The 18,059-nt window shown below is 34.4% G+C and overlaps 1 protein-coding gene across 3 annotated transcripts in view; it reads left to right on the top strand.

Moving 5' to 3' along the window:
- LOC149562541 (DNA-binding protein) overlaps positions 1 to 10,057 on the top strand; it is a 173,859-nt gene extending 163,802 nt beyond the window's left edge. The window contains exons 14-16 of one of the 3 annotated variants that reach the window (XM_089826022.1): positions 9,225 to 9,359; positions 9,448 to 9,629; positions 9,798 to 10,057. In XM_089826022.1, the coding sequence (XP_089682148.1) occupies positions 9,225 to 9,359; positions 9,448 to 9,621 (309 nt within the window). In that variant the 3' untranslated portion in view covers positions 9,622 to 9,629; positions 9,798 to 10,057. Of the gene's footprint in view, positions 1 to 9,224; positions 9,360 to 9,447 lie in introns of all 3 variants that reach the window. The other 2 variants (XM_089826021.1, XM_089826024.1) reach the window with 2 other exon arrangements.
- The last annotated feature ends 8,002 nt before the right edge of the window (positions 10,058 to 18,059 follow it).

Raw genomic sequence — 18,059 nt, 5'->3', positions numbered from 1 at the left:
ATCTCTGCCTGTGTCCTTGACTGGAGGGATCAATTGTGTCTTTGTAACAATCTGACTATCATAAACTGATTGTTGCAAGGGTTGATCATCAGTAGTATCCATTTGCTGTTCTGATTCCTCTACTTGCTGATTAATAGAAGTTTCCTTCTCTATATCTGTATGTTTCAGTTGTGGTACACATAAAGAGGTTTCAGGAGTAATTATCTTCCAACAAGCTTGGAACTTCTTATCAACATTTTTACGTTGATCTGCCAATGTAGCCAGATCCTCCTTCTCATTCTTCTTTTCTTTTCCTTTTTTACTTCTTCCTCATCCTTCTTGTATTCATCAAAGCTCGTATATCCTACTAAATTGTCAACACGAGGGCCATAATCCTTAAAAGGATCTTCTGATGCATCAACAGTAATATTGGTGCCATCAATATTCATTGTGTCTGTACTAATTGTTATCTGAGGTGCCTCTGATGATGTCATCTCTGTTGCTTTTGTACCTTCTGCATCTTTCATCTCAATATCTTCTTTTGCTGCTGCTGAAGTGGTAGGGACTGGAGATTCTGCTGCTCCCCCTATCACTGTGCTCGCTTCCTCTTTTTGACCAATCTCTGTAGCCATAGATATATGTGTCTCTGTTGTTCTTGAAGGTTCTGCAATTTCCTTTTTAGTCTCTTCTACGTAAGCTCTGCAGATAGGATCATTCAGAATCTGATCTATAAGCATTTCAGTATCTCTAATAACTTCATCTTTCAATCCTCCCATAATTCTTATTACCCTCATTTTATCTTGCACATATGGATTTAGCAAATGCATTATTCTTTCTATCTGTGCATTATCTTCATAGTGAAACATCTTCTTATTTCTTCTTCTCTCAAGTTCTCTTATTCTTTCTTCGACCGTAACCTTTCTTCATTCAGTCTTTCATATTGCTCTTTAGGTAGCTCACAATGATTAGTAAGAAGTGGTTTCTTAAAATTTATCATATACTGAATCACTGTTACATCCAAATTTCGTTGCTTATAAATCACATACCTGTCGTAGAATTGTTTCAACTTCTTAAGGTTTCCTTCATCAATATAGAGTCATTTAGATTCTCAACTCTAGGCTTCCAAGTAGCTTTCTTTTTGCTGCTTCCCTCTTCTTCTTGTTTTTGCTGTGTAGCTTCAGGAGTGACAACCTGACCTCTCATCTTTCTACCTTCATACTTAGCTATGACTTTCTGTTTCTTACCTGATCCAGTAGCCATTTCTTTCACTCTCTTAGGTCTGGTGGCTTCTATTGGTTCTTGTTTTACTTCCATCAACCTTACGGATCTTTTTGTACCTTCAGATGTAGATGATTGAACTTTTATTATACTGAAATCTTCTTCCCTAGGATGAACTGATTGTGATGGAACAGATCGTGGTACTTTTGCAACTGCTGCATATGGAGTAGTAGATGCTTTGGCTGATGGTTCTGCAACTGTGACTCCCATAGCAGATCCAGACTCTAGTGCTAATGGTGGAACAAACAAAATGTTTTCTTGTCCAATTTGTTTCATCCCTAATACTGTCTGTCTTATTGCTGCAAACTCTTGTCGGGTCGGGTCATATGTGCTTCTTCCATAATCTTCTTCATTGTACTGTCTACCTTCTTCCTTATAGATTTCTCAAGCTTAGCTTGATAAACCATCTGCATATTCTCCTCACAAGTTCCAAACCTTGCACTATCAGGATCTGATTCTGATTTAAGAATTGTTTGTGCATACCCTTCAATTTCTTCTTCAGTTATCTCATAACCAAGAGGGCCAACATATAGAACCCTAGATGTAACTGCCTCCATGTATGTCAAATCAGTGTCAACCATAGAGCATATCTCATCTTTATACTTTCTCACAATGGTAGGGGGAATTCTGAATATTTGCTTCATCTCTATCTGAAATGTTTTCAGAATAAGTACTAGGATGCCTCGTATACAGGTCTGTGATCTTTTCCATAGTGCATTTGTTATTGTTCCAATCAGCAAGGAGCATGAATGGAAATCTTTTCAACAGATGGAAAAACATTTAAGTAATCAAAGATTGGAATATAAACTGTCCATTTCTTGTCTTCTTAATTCTCTCCAAATTATCTATCAATTGAATTCTTAGAATCTCAAACAAGTTAACCTCGGTTCTCTCAACACATAGCTTATATGAGGCATGTACAAATCCAGCTACTAGTTCATCATTCCTAGAGCTTGAACATAACTTGGTTGCAATAATCTTGCTAACAAACCCTACATCATCCTGCTTTATCTTGCTTATGCCTATGCCTCTGCCATTATGAGTTGATTGTGTGGTCTCAGTTACAGATTTCTTTACATTTTTCTCATTTAGTGGAATAGATCCCTCATTGCTCAAACTAGTTACCTCATGGATTAAGTTAGCTAAAATGTCAACTACATTGTCTCCTATCCAAAACTTTTCATCATGAAGTCTGCTTACAATTATTTTTGTCTAGTCTTCATTGTCAAATTCAAGGTAAAACATATACTTTACTACATCATTTTGACCTAAGTCTTGAAATTTTTCCTTGAATGACATGTCTTGTTTGTAAACCTTGTCAAATTCGCTTGAAATGTTAGTCTCTCCAATTGTCTCAAATTTACGTGTATAGCTTCCAATGTCTTTTTAAATACAACACTTCATCAAGGGTTTGTGAAAAAGTGGTTGCAGGGTCATCCTTTAATGGTGGAATAGGGTTTAGCTTAATCTTAGGTTTTGGGATATCCTCAACATTATGAATCATTGGTTCTTCCATTTCAATTGTTCAAACACTTAACCTTACTTCACAAATTAACTGCACAAGATCGTAAATACCTTTATTTCATGAATTTAGGGCTTTTGATCAATTTCAACCTTTAAATCTTTTCCAATTAACTTTTGCATCAAATGTGTAAGTACACAAACCTCAAAAAGCTATTCTTATTAACAAAATAACTTGTTTGTCTTTGCAGGCTCACATATCAACTTAGAACCTTATACACACTTGGATATAGCTTCCTTGCATCCATATCTACCTCATATTAACTGCACAAACCTTAATTCTTTCTCTAAGGGTTCAAATAATTTTCTGATGTCATTTCCCTTATTATAATCTAATGAAATGATTGCTTAGATTGATAAAGGTTGGTTTGCAGCTATTACCGATTTCAACTTATTTCCAAGTGTTTCACTTGACTTTTTTTCTACCCAAATGTGTGAACTTGCTGGACTCTTGGCTTTAACAAATGTTTTATTAAGGTTTTCTACATGTTCTTTCACATTTTCCTTTTGACTGTTACTACTATTCTCATTCCTTTTGTCATTATTCATATTCCTTCTAAAGTTTGGTGTTCTCATGTTTCTCATGTTGTTCATCCTACAAAATGTTGTTGTATGTCACATGTTACAAATCTAACATGCTATCACATTGTTTCCATATCTAGGTCCTAACTGATTGATCTATAATCTGCAATCTCTAGCAATATGTCCAAAGTTGTTGCACTTATAACACATGATTCAATTCCTTACAACATTGGTTCCTCCAACAGATCTACTAGTTGCAGGGTTAGTTCCTTGATACATATTATTATTAAATCTAGATTTCCTACATTCGCTAGCTCTATGTCCATAAGCATAACAATTATAACAATAACCAGAAATAGGGTTAGTACACTTACCTGTACAATCCTTTATATGACCAAATTCATTGCATGCATAACATTTTCCAGTAAATTGCCTCTTTACTTCTTTAGGCAGTTTAGATTGTTTAGGTACATCTTTAGATTGATTTGACTCAACCTTGTTCAGATCTTCTTGCTGTTGTTTAGGTTGTTGGGTCATGAGATTTGGTTCCTTAGTAACCTTAGATCTCTTAGATGATTCTCCTTCAAAGTATCCAAGACGAGTCTTGTCATAAGAAAGTCTTTATGCCATAATCCGCTCATAAAGCTTTTCAATCCTTGAATACAACTTCTTAAGATGTTGCTTTGTTTGTGTAAGTTCTCCTTTTACAATGGTATTGTACTTCTCAAGTTCTAAATATTCCAGCTTCATAGTCTCAAGTTCAAATGTGACCTTTGTAAGTTTGGATTTCAGACTTGCATTCTTAGATCTCAAATTTGATTCAATCTTCTTGTTATCATCCCTCAAACTCAATTTTAGGTATGTAATCTCAAACTCATGCTTCAGGGTCTCATTTTCCTTCTTAAGTCTTGATACTTCATCACTATCCTTGATTTGATCATTAGATTCTTTCTTGGATCCGATATATTCAATCTTGTCTTTCAGCTTCTAAATGTAATATTTTGCATTTTCATATTTGTCCTTCAGAGAATCTCTTTCCTTTGTGATTACATCAAGTTGCTCAAGAGCATCATCCAAGTTCATCTGTAATGGATCCATATCCATAGATATCTTACTCAAGCTATTAGGCCTCTTTTGAGTAACTGTGCTGTGATACCAATTGTTAAAAATAGAAAATACAGAGAGGAGGGGTGTGTGATTCAGTATTTCACAAACTTTTGCCCAACTATGGATATCTTTTATAACCTTAAAACATTCACATGTGAATAAACTGCAAAGTAAACATAATAGTAATGCAATGCAACTCATAACACCATTATTCATTAACTAGGGAAACCCCGGCCAAGAGAAAACCCTGGTGGGGATGGTACTCACAAAATGATCCACTAATCAAAAGTATCTTGTGAAAGATATTGACCTTGTTAGAAGTCAATTACATTCGCATAGTGTCCCAGTCCTTGTTAGAAGCCTCAACCCCATTAGGAGTTGTTATTACAATTACAAAATGTATGCAAGACGAGCCCACTACCCAAACGTGCAATATACAATGATACATATATATAGTACACAAAAGGTATAGATACAATAACCTCTTGCCAATGCTGATTTTTTCAATATCTGATTTGACCTTTGTAGCTCACTATACAATCTGTACATGTACTGCCTCGTACTGCTCTTAACATCAAATTCACATCACAAAACAATAGCATTTCAATGTCATCAACATCACATAACTTCGCATCCAAAGATCTTTCCTTTATACCAAGTTATTCTATTCTGTAGACCTTCATGTCTTCACACGTATCCCAAAATGCAAGTCTGACCTTTGCTCACTTATGGTTAACATCTAGGATGTCGTCCCTAATTAGTTAAGTAATTGTTTTGCTAAACAAATCAATTCCTTCACATAAAATACCTCTTCTCTTAATTCTGTCCTGTTCTGCTTGTACATACCTTTTATCACTAAATCATCCATATCTCTGTCCTACTACTTATCAAGATTCGCACACTTGGGTATGGAATCCTGACACTTTGTACTATCACTAGTTATCTGCGCACATGCCAAAACATCATGTATGAACTGCGCCAATTGAAATTGTGTCTGTGCTAACAAATAAACCCTATGATACTTAGACAATTTTCAGAGATAACTTCTTCAAAACAAACCTTCATGATCTGCTCACTTAATATAGAATATATGTTTCCATAAATGACAACTCAAGACTATCTACCTAGCCAAATTGGCAATATCCTAGACTGGCAGGTTCAGCATCTGCAGGATCTCTGTTCAGCACTGACCTGCACAGAAAATTAAAACACATCGCATTGCCTTCACTTATGCCTGCACATCTCCCAATGTCGTTAATTATTCTGAGTATTAATATTTCAAATATGATGTCTCGCTTTGTTGTTTCCATACTGCAATATTTGGTTGAGTTAGATTCTTTCATTTACCATTTTCATTTGCAGCCTTGCTCTGATACCATGTTGGATTTCTTGGATCGCTGCAAATGTACTTGTATTGCCTTCTTGGTATATATTTTCTGAAGACAACGATCTTATATTTATATAGAGAAAGAATCAAGAAAAGACATGTCCCTTCATGAGACATGACTATATATATATATATATATATATTTGCACTTCAGTCTCATAGATTATCCAATTGAAGCTACCAAACATCAACAAAATGAATTAAGAAGTCCTTGTTTGGGAATTGAAAATTATATTGACAATATGTGAGAGCTAGGGCTAAAAGAAAAATGAATGTTTTCAGCATGTACAATGTTGCAATAAACTATAAACAAATATGTAGACAATAAATACAATTATGAAAGTGAGAGGCAACATGGAACCTGTTGTGGACTATTTTGCTTGAGGCAACCTAGACTAAGAGCACCAGATGCGGATAGAACTGGTAAATCTAGGATCACAATGCTGCTCAGATGTTCCCCAAAAGTTTTGTCAAAAGTGTTTGGGACTATTTTGCTTGAGGTGACCTGGACCTTGTTTTTCAGATCTGCAATAGTTTGATATGTAGGTCTCTGTCTCCTCAGTCTGAATCCAAATTCATGTCTTCATAACTTATCACCCAATTGCAGAAAGAGAGTAAATTGTTGGGTCGATGGGGCTTTTTCCAAGGTCAATCCCTGGATTTGGAATTAGCCATGAAATTGAAGTGATGCATACTTAAAAAAGTGCTGTAATGTAGCAGAGGCTAGATTTGAAAAAGAAGTATTGGAAGCTTATACCTTATTGATGCAATGCTCTTTGAATGTGATCACAAGTGTTGATGCAATAACATGACAAGACCTAAAGGGAAATCAATCATGAAAACATGCTTACATGGAGGTTGTTGAGTTGCCACAATGCTAGATCTGAAGAATAAGGTGGGAGGAAATGTTGCCTTGAGTTTTTGATCTTGAATTCTTGCAGTTACTTTATCCATGCCAGCCATAACCTGATTCTAAGAATGCTTAAGCACTCCTAGAGGAATGGCTAGAAGAGCTATTGGCACTACCATGACAACCAAGAACTGAAGTATAATTTTTAGTGGTAGCTCTTGAAACTGTGCTATTTTCAGCATCATTTGTAAAATACTCGTCTGAATCTGAACCCTAATTCAGCGATATCCAAAATCACATTTTGGTTCTCATATCCACAATGTCTATTATAGGGAAAATTGGTTTCAGACAAGAATCACTTGAATCCCTACAAACTTGCATTAGATGATGGGCACCAACATTGGAGACTTGTATAACTGTTCTATTGTACGCTATTGTATTCATATGCTTGTTACAGACTGCCTGGCTTCTATGTTTATAGTTCTGTGTTTTAAGCAGAAATTTGAGAACAAAGTTACAGCCTCACTGATCTCTTGTTTTTTCGTGTAATTTTAGGCTTACATCTACTAAGTAAATCTCATACATATGTTTGAATCATAAGCGGGCACATGTATGAGGTTTAATTGGAAAGACCCTCAGTTTTTTTTGTGGGGGGTCATGGTGATGGGGGATGTAGTACCAAGGATGCAATTTTTTTGTTTCTGAATTTAGGGGATGGAGGGATGGAAATGAAACTAACTTAAACAAACTAAATCAGCTGAAATTTCATCAGGTATAAACAATATTTGAATATTCTGAAATTACAACAATTCTCCCTATGTGATATCAGATTTCCACAATCCATAACAATGAATTCTTACTTCTGGTTTCAAATGTGTAACAGTTTTTTTACCATCAACATTTTGGATCATTCTACATGATTCATCATCAGGATGCAAGAGAACAACCATTAGGCTTTTAGGGGTTTTAGCAGTTATTAGTATTAGCTTGAAAAGCAATTTTTTTTTAAAATGACATCTACCAAATGGAGTAGGCTCTCCTGTCCTGAAATTGGAGTTGTCCCCTCCAAGTACCCATGCACTCATTATGCCCTTTAGAATCCCAGGGATGCGTCTCCCCAGAATGCTGGAAAAACCATATTTGAATTTATGGTAACAGGGCTCAATAAATATATTCATTACCTTTACACAACAATCAGTTTACATCTACAAGGTACTGTTAATTAGAATAACACACTTATGAATTGAATTCATCTTTATATCCTTTAATATGCAGTTAAGGACATGATGCTCCCTCATGCTGATCACATGGACCACCACATTGATCCTGTGGTTTACATGGATTGCATATGTATAGAAACTTGTCATAAACAATGATTGCCAACGGTTGTTAGCAACTGAAGCCATGCACTCTTCTAGAATATCAAGGCATTACACACAACTGCCTGTGTGGAACCCAGTGTTACATGCATAGAATATTAGAGTCATACTTGACTTGGTATTGGGAACATCCTAGTATTAACGAGTGAAATAAGCTAACAGATTGTTGATCAATCTAACTAGAGAGCAATGATCTGAGGTGCATTGCATCATACAAGTGACCTAATGTCTTGTGGGGTTATTAGTGATAATAAGTGGCATTATAGTCTCTTACCCTCACTGTACAGGTTAAAGAATTGTATATTGCAGCTTAATCATTAATGCCCTATTTTTTAGATGTATGTAGGGTACTTTGATATTTTTATCAGACATACTTGTGCTTGTCTTTTTTTTAACATGGGCTTTTTGAGATTAAAAATTGAGTAGCATTGGTTGGAAAAATCTATTTGTTATATGTTTTGATTGCATAGTTGTTTCATTTTGTTTGTTTGATAAAGGGGCAGAGGTTCCAATTTATGTGATAATAAAGCCTTTGGCTGTAAAAAACCATTGGATTCTTTTAAAATTATAGTTACAGAAGAATAAGATGATGTATTAAGGTAAATGAATGAAATGATCTTTCTTTGTCTTATCACTACATAGAGGTTGATCAAGGATCATAGTTATGCTTTATAGATGATGGTCACTGGTTTCAATCTACTAACAGTTTGTGCTTCCATTTTTATATAATATAGACATCAGTTAGCTTATTTTTCCAGCATTTGCAAATTTATTGTAGTCGTAGTTAGGATCTTTATAATGTGTAGCAAAATATAGAAGGGAGAGTCAACACTAGATTATTTTTCCTTGGAGGAAACTGTAACTGTTGAGTAAAATCAATGACTACCATTATGTATTTGTCATCCCTCAGCCCATGGAGATTATTTTATTTATGATACATACTGTCTGGGATTTCTTTACTGACTATCAAGGCCTTTTTATGTAGTCATAGTTAGGATTTTTATAATGTGTAGTAAAATATAGAAGGAAGAATCATGGCTAGATTATTTTGCCTTGGGGGAAACTGTAACTGTTGAGTAAAATCAATGACTACCATTATGGATTTGTCATCCCTCAACCCATGGATGTTATGGTATTTATGATACATACTGTCTGGGATTTCTTTATTAACTGTCAAGTCATTTGGATGTCATGAAAACAGGTTTCCATATTAAAGATAATGAGAAACAAAGAGAAGAGCTTAAAAGATTTAGAGATTTCAACTGTTGATGGCTTTCAAGGTCGAGAGAAAGAGGCAATAATAATTTCAATGGTCCGCTCTAATTCAAAACATGAGGTAGGCTTAATGTTGTCCGTCACATATCTAGATGCATGCGACACAACAATCACATATGCCATAGATCCTAAATTTCTCTCATGTGCAGGTAGGGTTTCTAAATGACCACAGGCGAATGAATGTGGCTGTAACACGTGCACGCAGACAATGTTGTATTATTTGTGACACTGAAACTGTGAGCAGTGACAAATTCCTCAAACGCCTTGTAGAGTATTTTGAGGAGCATGCTGAATATTTAAGTGCATCAGAGTATCTTCCTTAATCAACAATGTGAGTACACACACAAGCCAGTTGATATGATAATATCTTCTTTTATTTTGGTGGTTAAATGGGAGAAGGGTGGAGGGGTAATAAGAGTAGAGAGGGAGTGGGTTTACATAATTTATTTATTATAAGCAAATATAAATGTGATTTTTTGTGCTTTGTATGGAAATGCAGTTTATACAATTGACATATACAGGCATGCCCATGTCAAAAGATATTAACATTGGATGTTTTGTGCTGTTCTGAGCACATTTATTGAATATTATAAGCAGCAAAATATTCATCCTGTAGCAAAAGTTTCAGTTTGCCTGTCTGATAGAGAAGGTAAATTTAGTATCAAGAACTTATTGTGAGATCTAAATGAGCTCCGTCCATGAGAAGTCTGCCATAAAATCAATAACTAAGATTTAAATAAGTCAAATGACTTTTCTGCAGAGTATCAGTTGTCTTCAGCTTTCTTTTTCTTTTCTTTAAATTTCAAAGGTCCATGAATAATTTGGGTTGTAACAAGTACTTAAAAACAATATAAGCTGTGCTGATTGAAGTCTATATCATTGAAGCATAACTCGTTATTATAGGATACATAATATTTAGAGAATTCTACAAATATTATGTATCGAATATTTGCAAACATAATATACATAATGTTAATATTCTATACATTTTTCAATGAGACATATTGAACATACAAATTTGATGTACAAAGTACGAACAAATGTAAATAGGAATTCCATACATACAGAAAGTTCAATATGTACAAGATAAATTAGGGAAATATTTGTTGCAGCACAGAAAAGTAGTTAAGTAGTTTGATGAGAATATGTTAAAAGAAAGCCATGAATATTGTCCATATCCGGTTGCCGTCTGTTTCTGGTGTGTGTGATTTTGAATCTGTTAAAGGTATGTAGCTTTGGTCGGAGTACTCTGATCGATATGATAAAATGTACAATTGGCCCATCGGCCTTGAACATTTGGTCTCTATCCATTATCTATGGAAGATCTGATTAATAATAATAATATATTATGATCACGCTTCACTCATAGTATAATATAATTATTATTATCACTATTAATTATTTAGTAATAATAAATATTACTAAATATATGAATATTCAGTAATATTCATGTCACTGAATATTCACAGATATTAATGAATGTTATATTAATTACACTATTCCAAATAAGTATCGATAATATAATGTACAACAAGTTGAAGACATTAATGATGCCACTGTTGTCGTCATTATTATAAACAATAAAAATGTTATCACTTTGCATTGTTATTATTTCACTGAATATTCATATATATTAATGGATGTATTTAGTAATTATACTTATTCCAAATAAGTATCGATAATATAGTGTACAACAAATTGAAGACATTAATAATGCCGTTGTTACCTTGTTATCATTTTGCATTGTTTTTGAAATAAAAAGCGACCAAAACAAAGAGGTCGGCCCTTTCAACCAAAAAGCTGGCAACCAGCATACTGCCAGTAGAAACAGGCAGAGAGCAACCACTACTAGAGTTAACAACAACTAGTAACCAAAAAATAACACACGATCATTCACAACTACCAAAGTATCATCTATACTAATTCTAAAAACTATAGTACTCAACATACTATGATTGTTCAAAATATAATAACTGTTGGCATAAACAAGCGAACTCAAGTCTGAGAATAAGCTGTAAACCAACAAACAAGACAACTGCAAAAACATATAAACAAACTAGGGCTAAAAAAACCCCAGAGACCTCCACATTATTTCTCATCCTTATCTTTTCCTTTCCTAGCAAGAAGCATCCTAGCCCAATCCTTAGCAAGAAACTTATACAAGAGTTTGGTGTCCCCCATGTCTAGCCCCACCTCGTCTTTCTCCTGCACCAATAATTGGAGGGTAGTTGCAGCAACATGGGTTACCTTCAAGGCAAATTAAGAGGAGTAAAACCCATCTTCTAAAAATTTGATCCTTTTCTCTTTTTGTGCATTCTTCTTGTTCTGTTCCTCCTCCTTCTCCTTGTTTCCTTTTCCCACATTCTTAGACGCCTCCTTAATCTTTGTTAATGGCTGGTTCTCATCTTGCAAAACCTGGGGGTTAGCAAAAAAAATGGTTTTTTCGTTAGCCATGGTGATAGGGGGAGGTATCCACTTTATTGCTATCCTCACAGAAGGTGATAGGCTGCAAGGTAAACCTAGCCAACACATGAGTAGTCTTAGTGGTTTTGACATTGCCAAGAGACACCCAGGTGTTATCAATCGAGTTTTCACTTTTTTCTTTCTCCTCATTCACCTTTTCTCTCTTGGAGTCTGAATGTTTCCCCTCCTTCAGCTCTCTCCCATTGTTCTTAGAATTCTCCTCTTCCTCCTCCTCAAGCCTAAATCTATTGGCCTTTTGTTTATACTTTTCTTGTGACTTGGCTAGCCTCCCTGATCTTCTTCTACCATTTCCTCCCTCCTCCTCCTTCGAATCCCCAAGATCCACTTCCACTGGCTTTTCAATTTTGATTTTTACACTACCCTTCTATTCAATTACTAGTTCTGGGTTTTTCTTTTTCTTATTATCCTTACTAGGGGAAGGGTGCGACATGTGGATTCTAGTTCTAGTGTTGGTACTCGTAGGGGAATTCTATTGGTGGCTTTGATTATCAACAACAATGACCCTAGTGGGATAGAGGGCAAGATGAAACTGGTAAAGTCAAAAAATCAGACCCTGGTGAATGATAATGAAATTATTACCCTTACTTCTCTTCTCCCTAACATCGCTAATCATGTCCTCAAGGGAATGTAATAGAAAGAATGGAATAGAAATAAAGTTTTTATTTCTAAAATGGTTCAGGAGAGGAAAGTGATAATAATAATAGACTCCAAACCTACTTTCGAGCGTGAGGTACTTCATGATCACCAGACAGACATCATCCCAAGGAGTTGACAACTTATCCCTCCAGAAGCCTCTCCTATAGCGAATAGGTTCTTCATTATCAGCGAAAAAGCAATTCATGTTGGCCTCGTCTATTGTTTTCGTAACCTTCCATTTTTTTCCTTTAAGGGACAAACCAGTGGCTATAGCGATAACCTCCTCATTTTGCGTTGTTATTATTTCATTGTTATGAAAGGGTGACCTCGGGTAGAGGCTGTTAAAATTATGATCAGACTAATAAAATTTATTTTCAACACTTTATGATAATATGAAAGTATATTAACTAAATATGTTTATTAATGTTCTCTTTTCAAATTTTTGTGACTGTAATCTCCTATCACTTTATGTTTATGTTGCAATTATAATATTTTTATCTTCATTGTATATCTCACTCATTTGGTGGGTTGATCGTTTATATGAATATGAAAGAGATGTTGATATTGATTGATGTGACTTTTTAGATGAAATAAAAGGTTTTAATGACGTCCACGAGATTGCTAGTCTATGAGATCAAAGGGCCAGTTAAACAACCTGCTATAATTTCTCTAGGTTATTCCTTTTGTTGTGGATTCGTAATAGGAAGCTATCTATCTTGTGTAATCTTGCCTCTTCAAAAAGTTCCTTCATGCTGCTCACCTATAGTCTATCCTTGTACTCGCTGTGAATATCTTCATATGCAATACACTCTTTGACAAAGTGTCATTATATTTCCATCACTCCTTTGTTGCAAAATGTACAGATTATCTCCTCACCCTTTTTTAGGGACCTTCCATCTATACCATCTACTAGTTTCACATTATAAATAATGGGAGCAGGTCCTTGACCAAGCAATGATTTTATTTTTTCCTTTAATTACAGTTCCTAAATATTCTTTTTCCTCGTGTTCCCATGTTTGATTAAATTCTTTGGTGTTATAGGCTTTTTTCTTACTATCAGATTTGTCCACATGATAGTTATGAAATTCTCTTAACACCCATTTCTTTATTTCTATATTGGTGTTTTAACACTCTCGAGAGTTAATGTTCAATTTGTTCAACCATTTGCTATTTTGTTTCTTCCACATTCTTTTCCTACATTCTAGCTCCTCCTCAGCGACCAATTTAGGCCAATGATTTTTATCCATATTTTCAACTTTTTAAGATAGCTTAGCAATTAGATAATTGCTACAACCTCAATTGGGAACATGCCTGCCTCTACTAAAAGGGTCTCGTAAGGAACTCTTGACTTGACCTTGAGGTTATAGTAATGAAATGTTTTAGGATTCTTTCTATTTGCCTTCATTTATGATTTGATATGCTACTCCCTCAAACCTCACTCCCATAAAGAATAACCAAAACCACCAAAAGACCAAAGAAGATCTTCCTAGTTTCCCAATCCCACAATTCTCATTTCTTGCATCTATTCTGAATAAGGGAAGAAACCTTTCACCCCCCTTGAATTTTTTTTGATCTACATGTCTCCCAACTATATCTATAGTGGAAGTCAATGCTGAGATATTTGTACTCCACTATTTCTACCAAGCTTCCTTCAAATATGAATGTGTTGTTTTTTCTTTTTGAAAGAAAAGATCATTATGTTAGTCTTAGCATTATTCACTTTCATCCCTATCACCGAGAAAAAGGGCTCTAGATTTTTCAAATGCTCTCTCAAATCTTGTGCAGTTTTTGCAATAAGGATAAGGTCATTAGCATAAAGAAGTAATTTTATCACATAACCTGCTAGTTGCATGCCTTGTCCATTAGCCTTGTTTAGCCACTCTTCCAACTTATCAATGTAGAGGTTGAAGAGAGTAGGTGACAAAGGGCACCCTGTTTAACCCCAATGTCACTCCCAAAACATTTAGACATGCCCTCTTTAGTTCTCATTTTTTCTTAAACTCATTCACACAACTTATAAACAACAACCAAGTACTCTTTTGGGACTTCCAATTCTTCCATTCTATCCCAAAGTTTATCCTTAGGAACAGTGTCAAAAGCCTTCCTAAATCCACAAAGTAGCAAAAAGCCTCTCCCCCTTGTTTTCCACACACTCTTTCAATGAGATACCTTAGAGTGATGCAATGGTCGATGGTGGAGTGTTTTGGTCTAAAACCAACTTGACCCTTTGCTTTTTTCTCCACTTTTTCTACCCAATCGCTGATTCTACACTCTAACATAGTCCTAAAGAGTTTGCATTAAGGGGGTTCACCATTATGGTTAGGTAATTGAAGGGGTTGTTGGTGTGCCCACCCTTGTGTAGGGGAATAACCACGCTAGTAGTCTAGTTAATACGAAAGCAGCCTTGAGTGACTCCATTAAAAATGTTTTTGATGTGTGGGGCCAAAAGATCTATCCGCCACTTTAAGAATTATGCTTGCAGCCCACCAATATCCCGAGCTTTGCCACTTACAAGCCTCCTTATACCCACCTTCAATAGAAAATAACTTTGCAGTATTGTTAGATACATAAGGTGGAGCCTCTTCATTTGGCCTCTCGTATAAGAGCTTTTGTCATATCCCTATTTTAAGATAGAATTTTAATAATAATCAGATGATACAATGTTAGTAAATAAATAATGATAATAAAGTTATATTGAAACTAATACTAAATATAAAAATATAAAATTATTATTATTTAATTTATATTTTCAATGAAAAAATATTTAGCATGATATTTTAAATAATTTAAAAACAATAAAATCAAAATGAATAAATAAAGAAATTAAATTAAATACAAGAGACTTACTATAAAAAATGATGTTAACTTTCTAAATAGAATTTAATAATAAATAATAAAAACACAAATAAGTAAGTAAATAAATAATATAACAAAGAATAATATAAATTAACTAAATCTAATGAAAAGTTGAGATATTTAATAAATAGACAAGATTACTTAAAATTAAGATATAAAAGAGAGGAGAGTTTATTTTAGAGAGGGGAAAAGAGGAGAAGACAGGAGTTCAGAAAGGAAAAATGGAAGAGGAAACTAATATAAATAAAATAAGGAAGTGACTTTCTAAACAAGGATTAATGATATTGAAAGGATGTGAACCTTTGAAAGGTCATAATTATGAATAATTGTGACTCTTTCAAAATGTTGTAATTATAAAGTATTGAGACTTTTCCAAAGGATTTTAGTTATGAAGTGTTGTGACTTTTTGAAAAGATTATAATCATGAACTGTTGTGACTTTTCAAATGATTTGTATTATGAAAGGTTGTGACTCTTGGAAAAGAAAAAACAAAAGGTATATTTTATCCTTATAATTAAAAAAGGAAGAATTCTAAAAAACACATATAGAGTTGAGATAAGCTAGAAGGACTAATTCATTGAAGGGTTGCTAATAATAGAGCCACATGGACCAAGCAAAGAGGAAGGTAAGAAAGGTATGCTTATGGATTATATTTATTTAATTATGTTTTTAAATTTATTTATATTAATGAATCATACTTGTGGATAATTTATGTATATACATGTGTATATGTAAAGATGTAATTCATAATATGGTTAATAGCTTAAGATCAAGAGAGTCCCTTTGAGAAGAGAGTGATCTTAATATGGTTATAAGGCCAGAATATTTCATAGATGTTAATATATGCATATGTGTCTAGGGCCTTTGATAGAGAATGTTTCTTCTAGGAAGGACCTTAAAGGGAGCACTTCATAGAAGACAAAGAAGAAATTAGAGATCTAAGGATCCTTAAGAGGGTTATTGATCCTTATGTGGAGATGTCTTTAAGGTTGGGTTAGGATAGAGGGTAAAACAGTGGAATATATTTTATTATTGTATAATTTCTAATATTGGTTTTGCAGGTATTATTGTTCTTGCTAGTTGGGACATTACAATGGTATCAGACCATGACTTTGTCATCCTATAGGGTTAAAGAGGATTTGGAAAAATAATTTATATGAAAGGCTAATTTCAGAAGTTAATGACTATTAGAAAAGACTCAAACATATCCATAATAGCAACATAAGAATTCAGACTAAAAGAAATATCTATTTCAACTCAATAGAAGAAATTATCTAATTGCTTGAGGACAAGCAATTGGAGGAAGGATGGACTGTCATATCCCTATTTTAAGATAGAATTTTAATAATAATTAGATAATACAATGTTAGTAAATAAATAACCAATGAAATAATAATTATTTAATTTATATTATCAATGAAATAATATTTAGTATAATATTTTGAATAATTAAAAAATAATAAAATCAAAATGAATAAATAAAGAAATAAAATAAAATACAAGAGACAATATTGTAGAAAGTATGTTACTTTTCTAAATATAATTCAATAATAAATAATAATAAACACAAATAAGTAATATAATAAAGAATAATATAAATTAACTAAATCTAATGAAAAGTCAAGATATATTTAACAAATAGACATGACTATATGAAAAAAAAAAAAAAATTGGGCTCTTGATCTTGCGCCTGGCTTCAGCTTCAGCTCCTATGTTCAGCTATGGCTCCCGCGTCTGGCTTCGACTCTTGTGGTCACTTTGGCTTTGACTCTTGCATCCGGCTTTATGGCGGTCGCTTTGGCTTCTTCTTTTCGGGCTAGGGGTTATCTTGATTTTGGTGTTCTTTCCCCTCAGGGTAAGGCAACCTCCTATGTTGATGTTGCTGCCTTTGAGGCCAATTTGCACAGTGCCGCCCCTTTTGCTGGTCTCTCTTCTGGGTCTTATCGTCTCTAGGAGGCTTCACCTATGAGTGTTTCTAATCTTGTAAAGGTTGTTTTATATCAAGAAATTGTTGATGAAATCTTCAATACAGCAGAGGAGTTCTCTTCTTTAGCTGCTATCTTTCGTTTTTGGGGGTTTTGGTCCTTCCTTTCTGACCTTTATTCTTGGATCTCCAAGCATTGGAAACCAATTTTAGATTATGGTGTTCAGATTTTCCTGGTTGCTAAAGAGTTCTTGATTGTTAAGTTTGCAACTGTTGAAGATAGGAAGTCTATCTTGTGTGATAACAACTTCTCTTGGCATGATTGTTACCCTCTTATGGCCAAATTGTGGTAGATGGATTTTGATCCATTTATGAAGTCCTTCAATAAAATCCCTATTTGGGTTTGGCTTTTGTATCTCCCTATGCATCTTTGGTTGGATTATGTTTTGGAATATGTGGGGGATGCTATTGGAAATTTTTTGTTTGTGGACTCGACTACTTCTGATATTCTCCATTCGACTTATGTGTGGGTGCTTGTGGAGTTGGATGTCTCAAAGGGTCTTCCTAAGAAGATTTGTTTGTCTTCTTTGCAGGGCTCTTGGACACAAATTTTGGATTATGAAGGAAACCCCTTCCGCTGTAGGAAATGCCACATGTCAGGTCACTTGGTAGCTCGATGTTCTATTAAGAATGTTTCGAAGCGATCACCTTCTTGGTGGTCAAGGGCCTCTTTTGAGCACTACATGGTGCATAAGTCTTTGGATGTGGTTTATGGGCTTTTCTTTTGTGGCCACTTTTGTGGCTACTGAGGACGTCTGATCTTTTGGTCAGGATCATGTCCTTTCTACTTGTCAGGATTCT

This window comes from Cupressus sempervirens, chromosome 4 (assembly GCF_028749045.1).
Source record: "Cupressus sempervirens isolate cs-2001-9-10 chromosome 4, ASM2874904v1, whole genome shotgun sequence".
NCBI lineage: Eukaryota > Viridiplantae > Streptophyta > Pinopsida > Cupressales > Cupressaceae > Cupressus > Cupressus sempervirens.
This window is presented reverse-complemented; position numbering and strand designations above follow the sequence as displayed.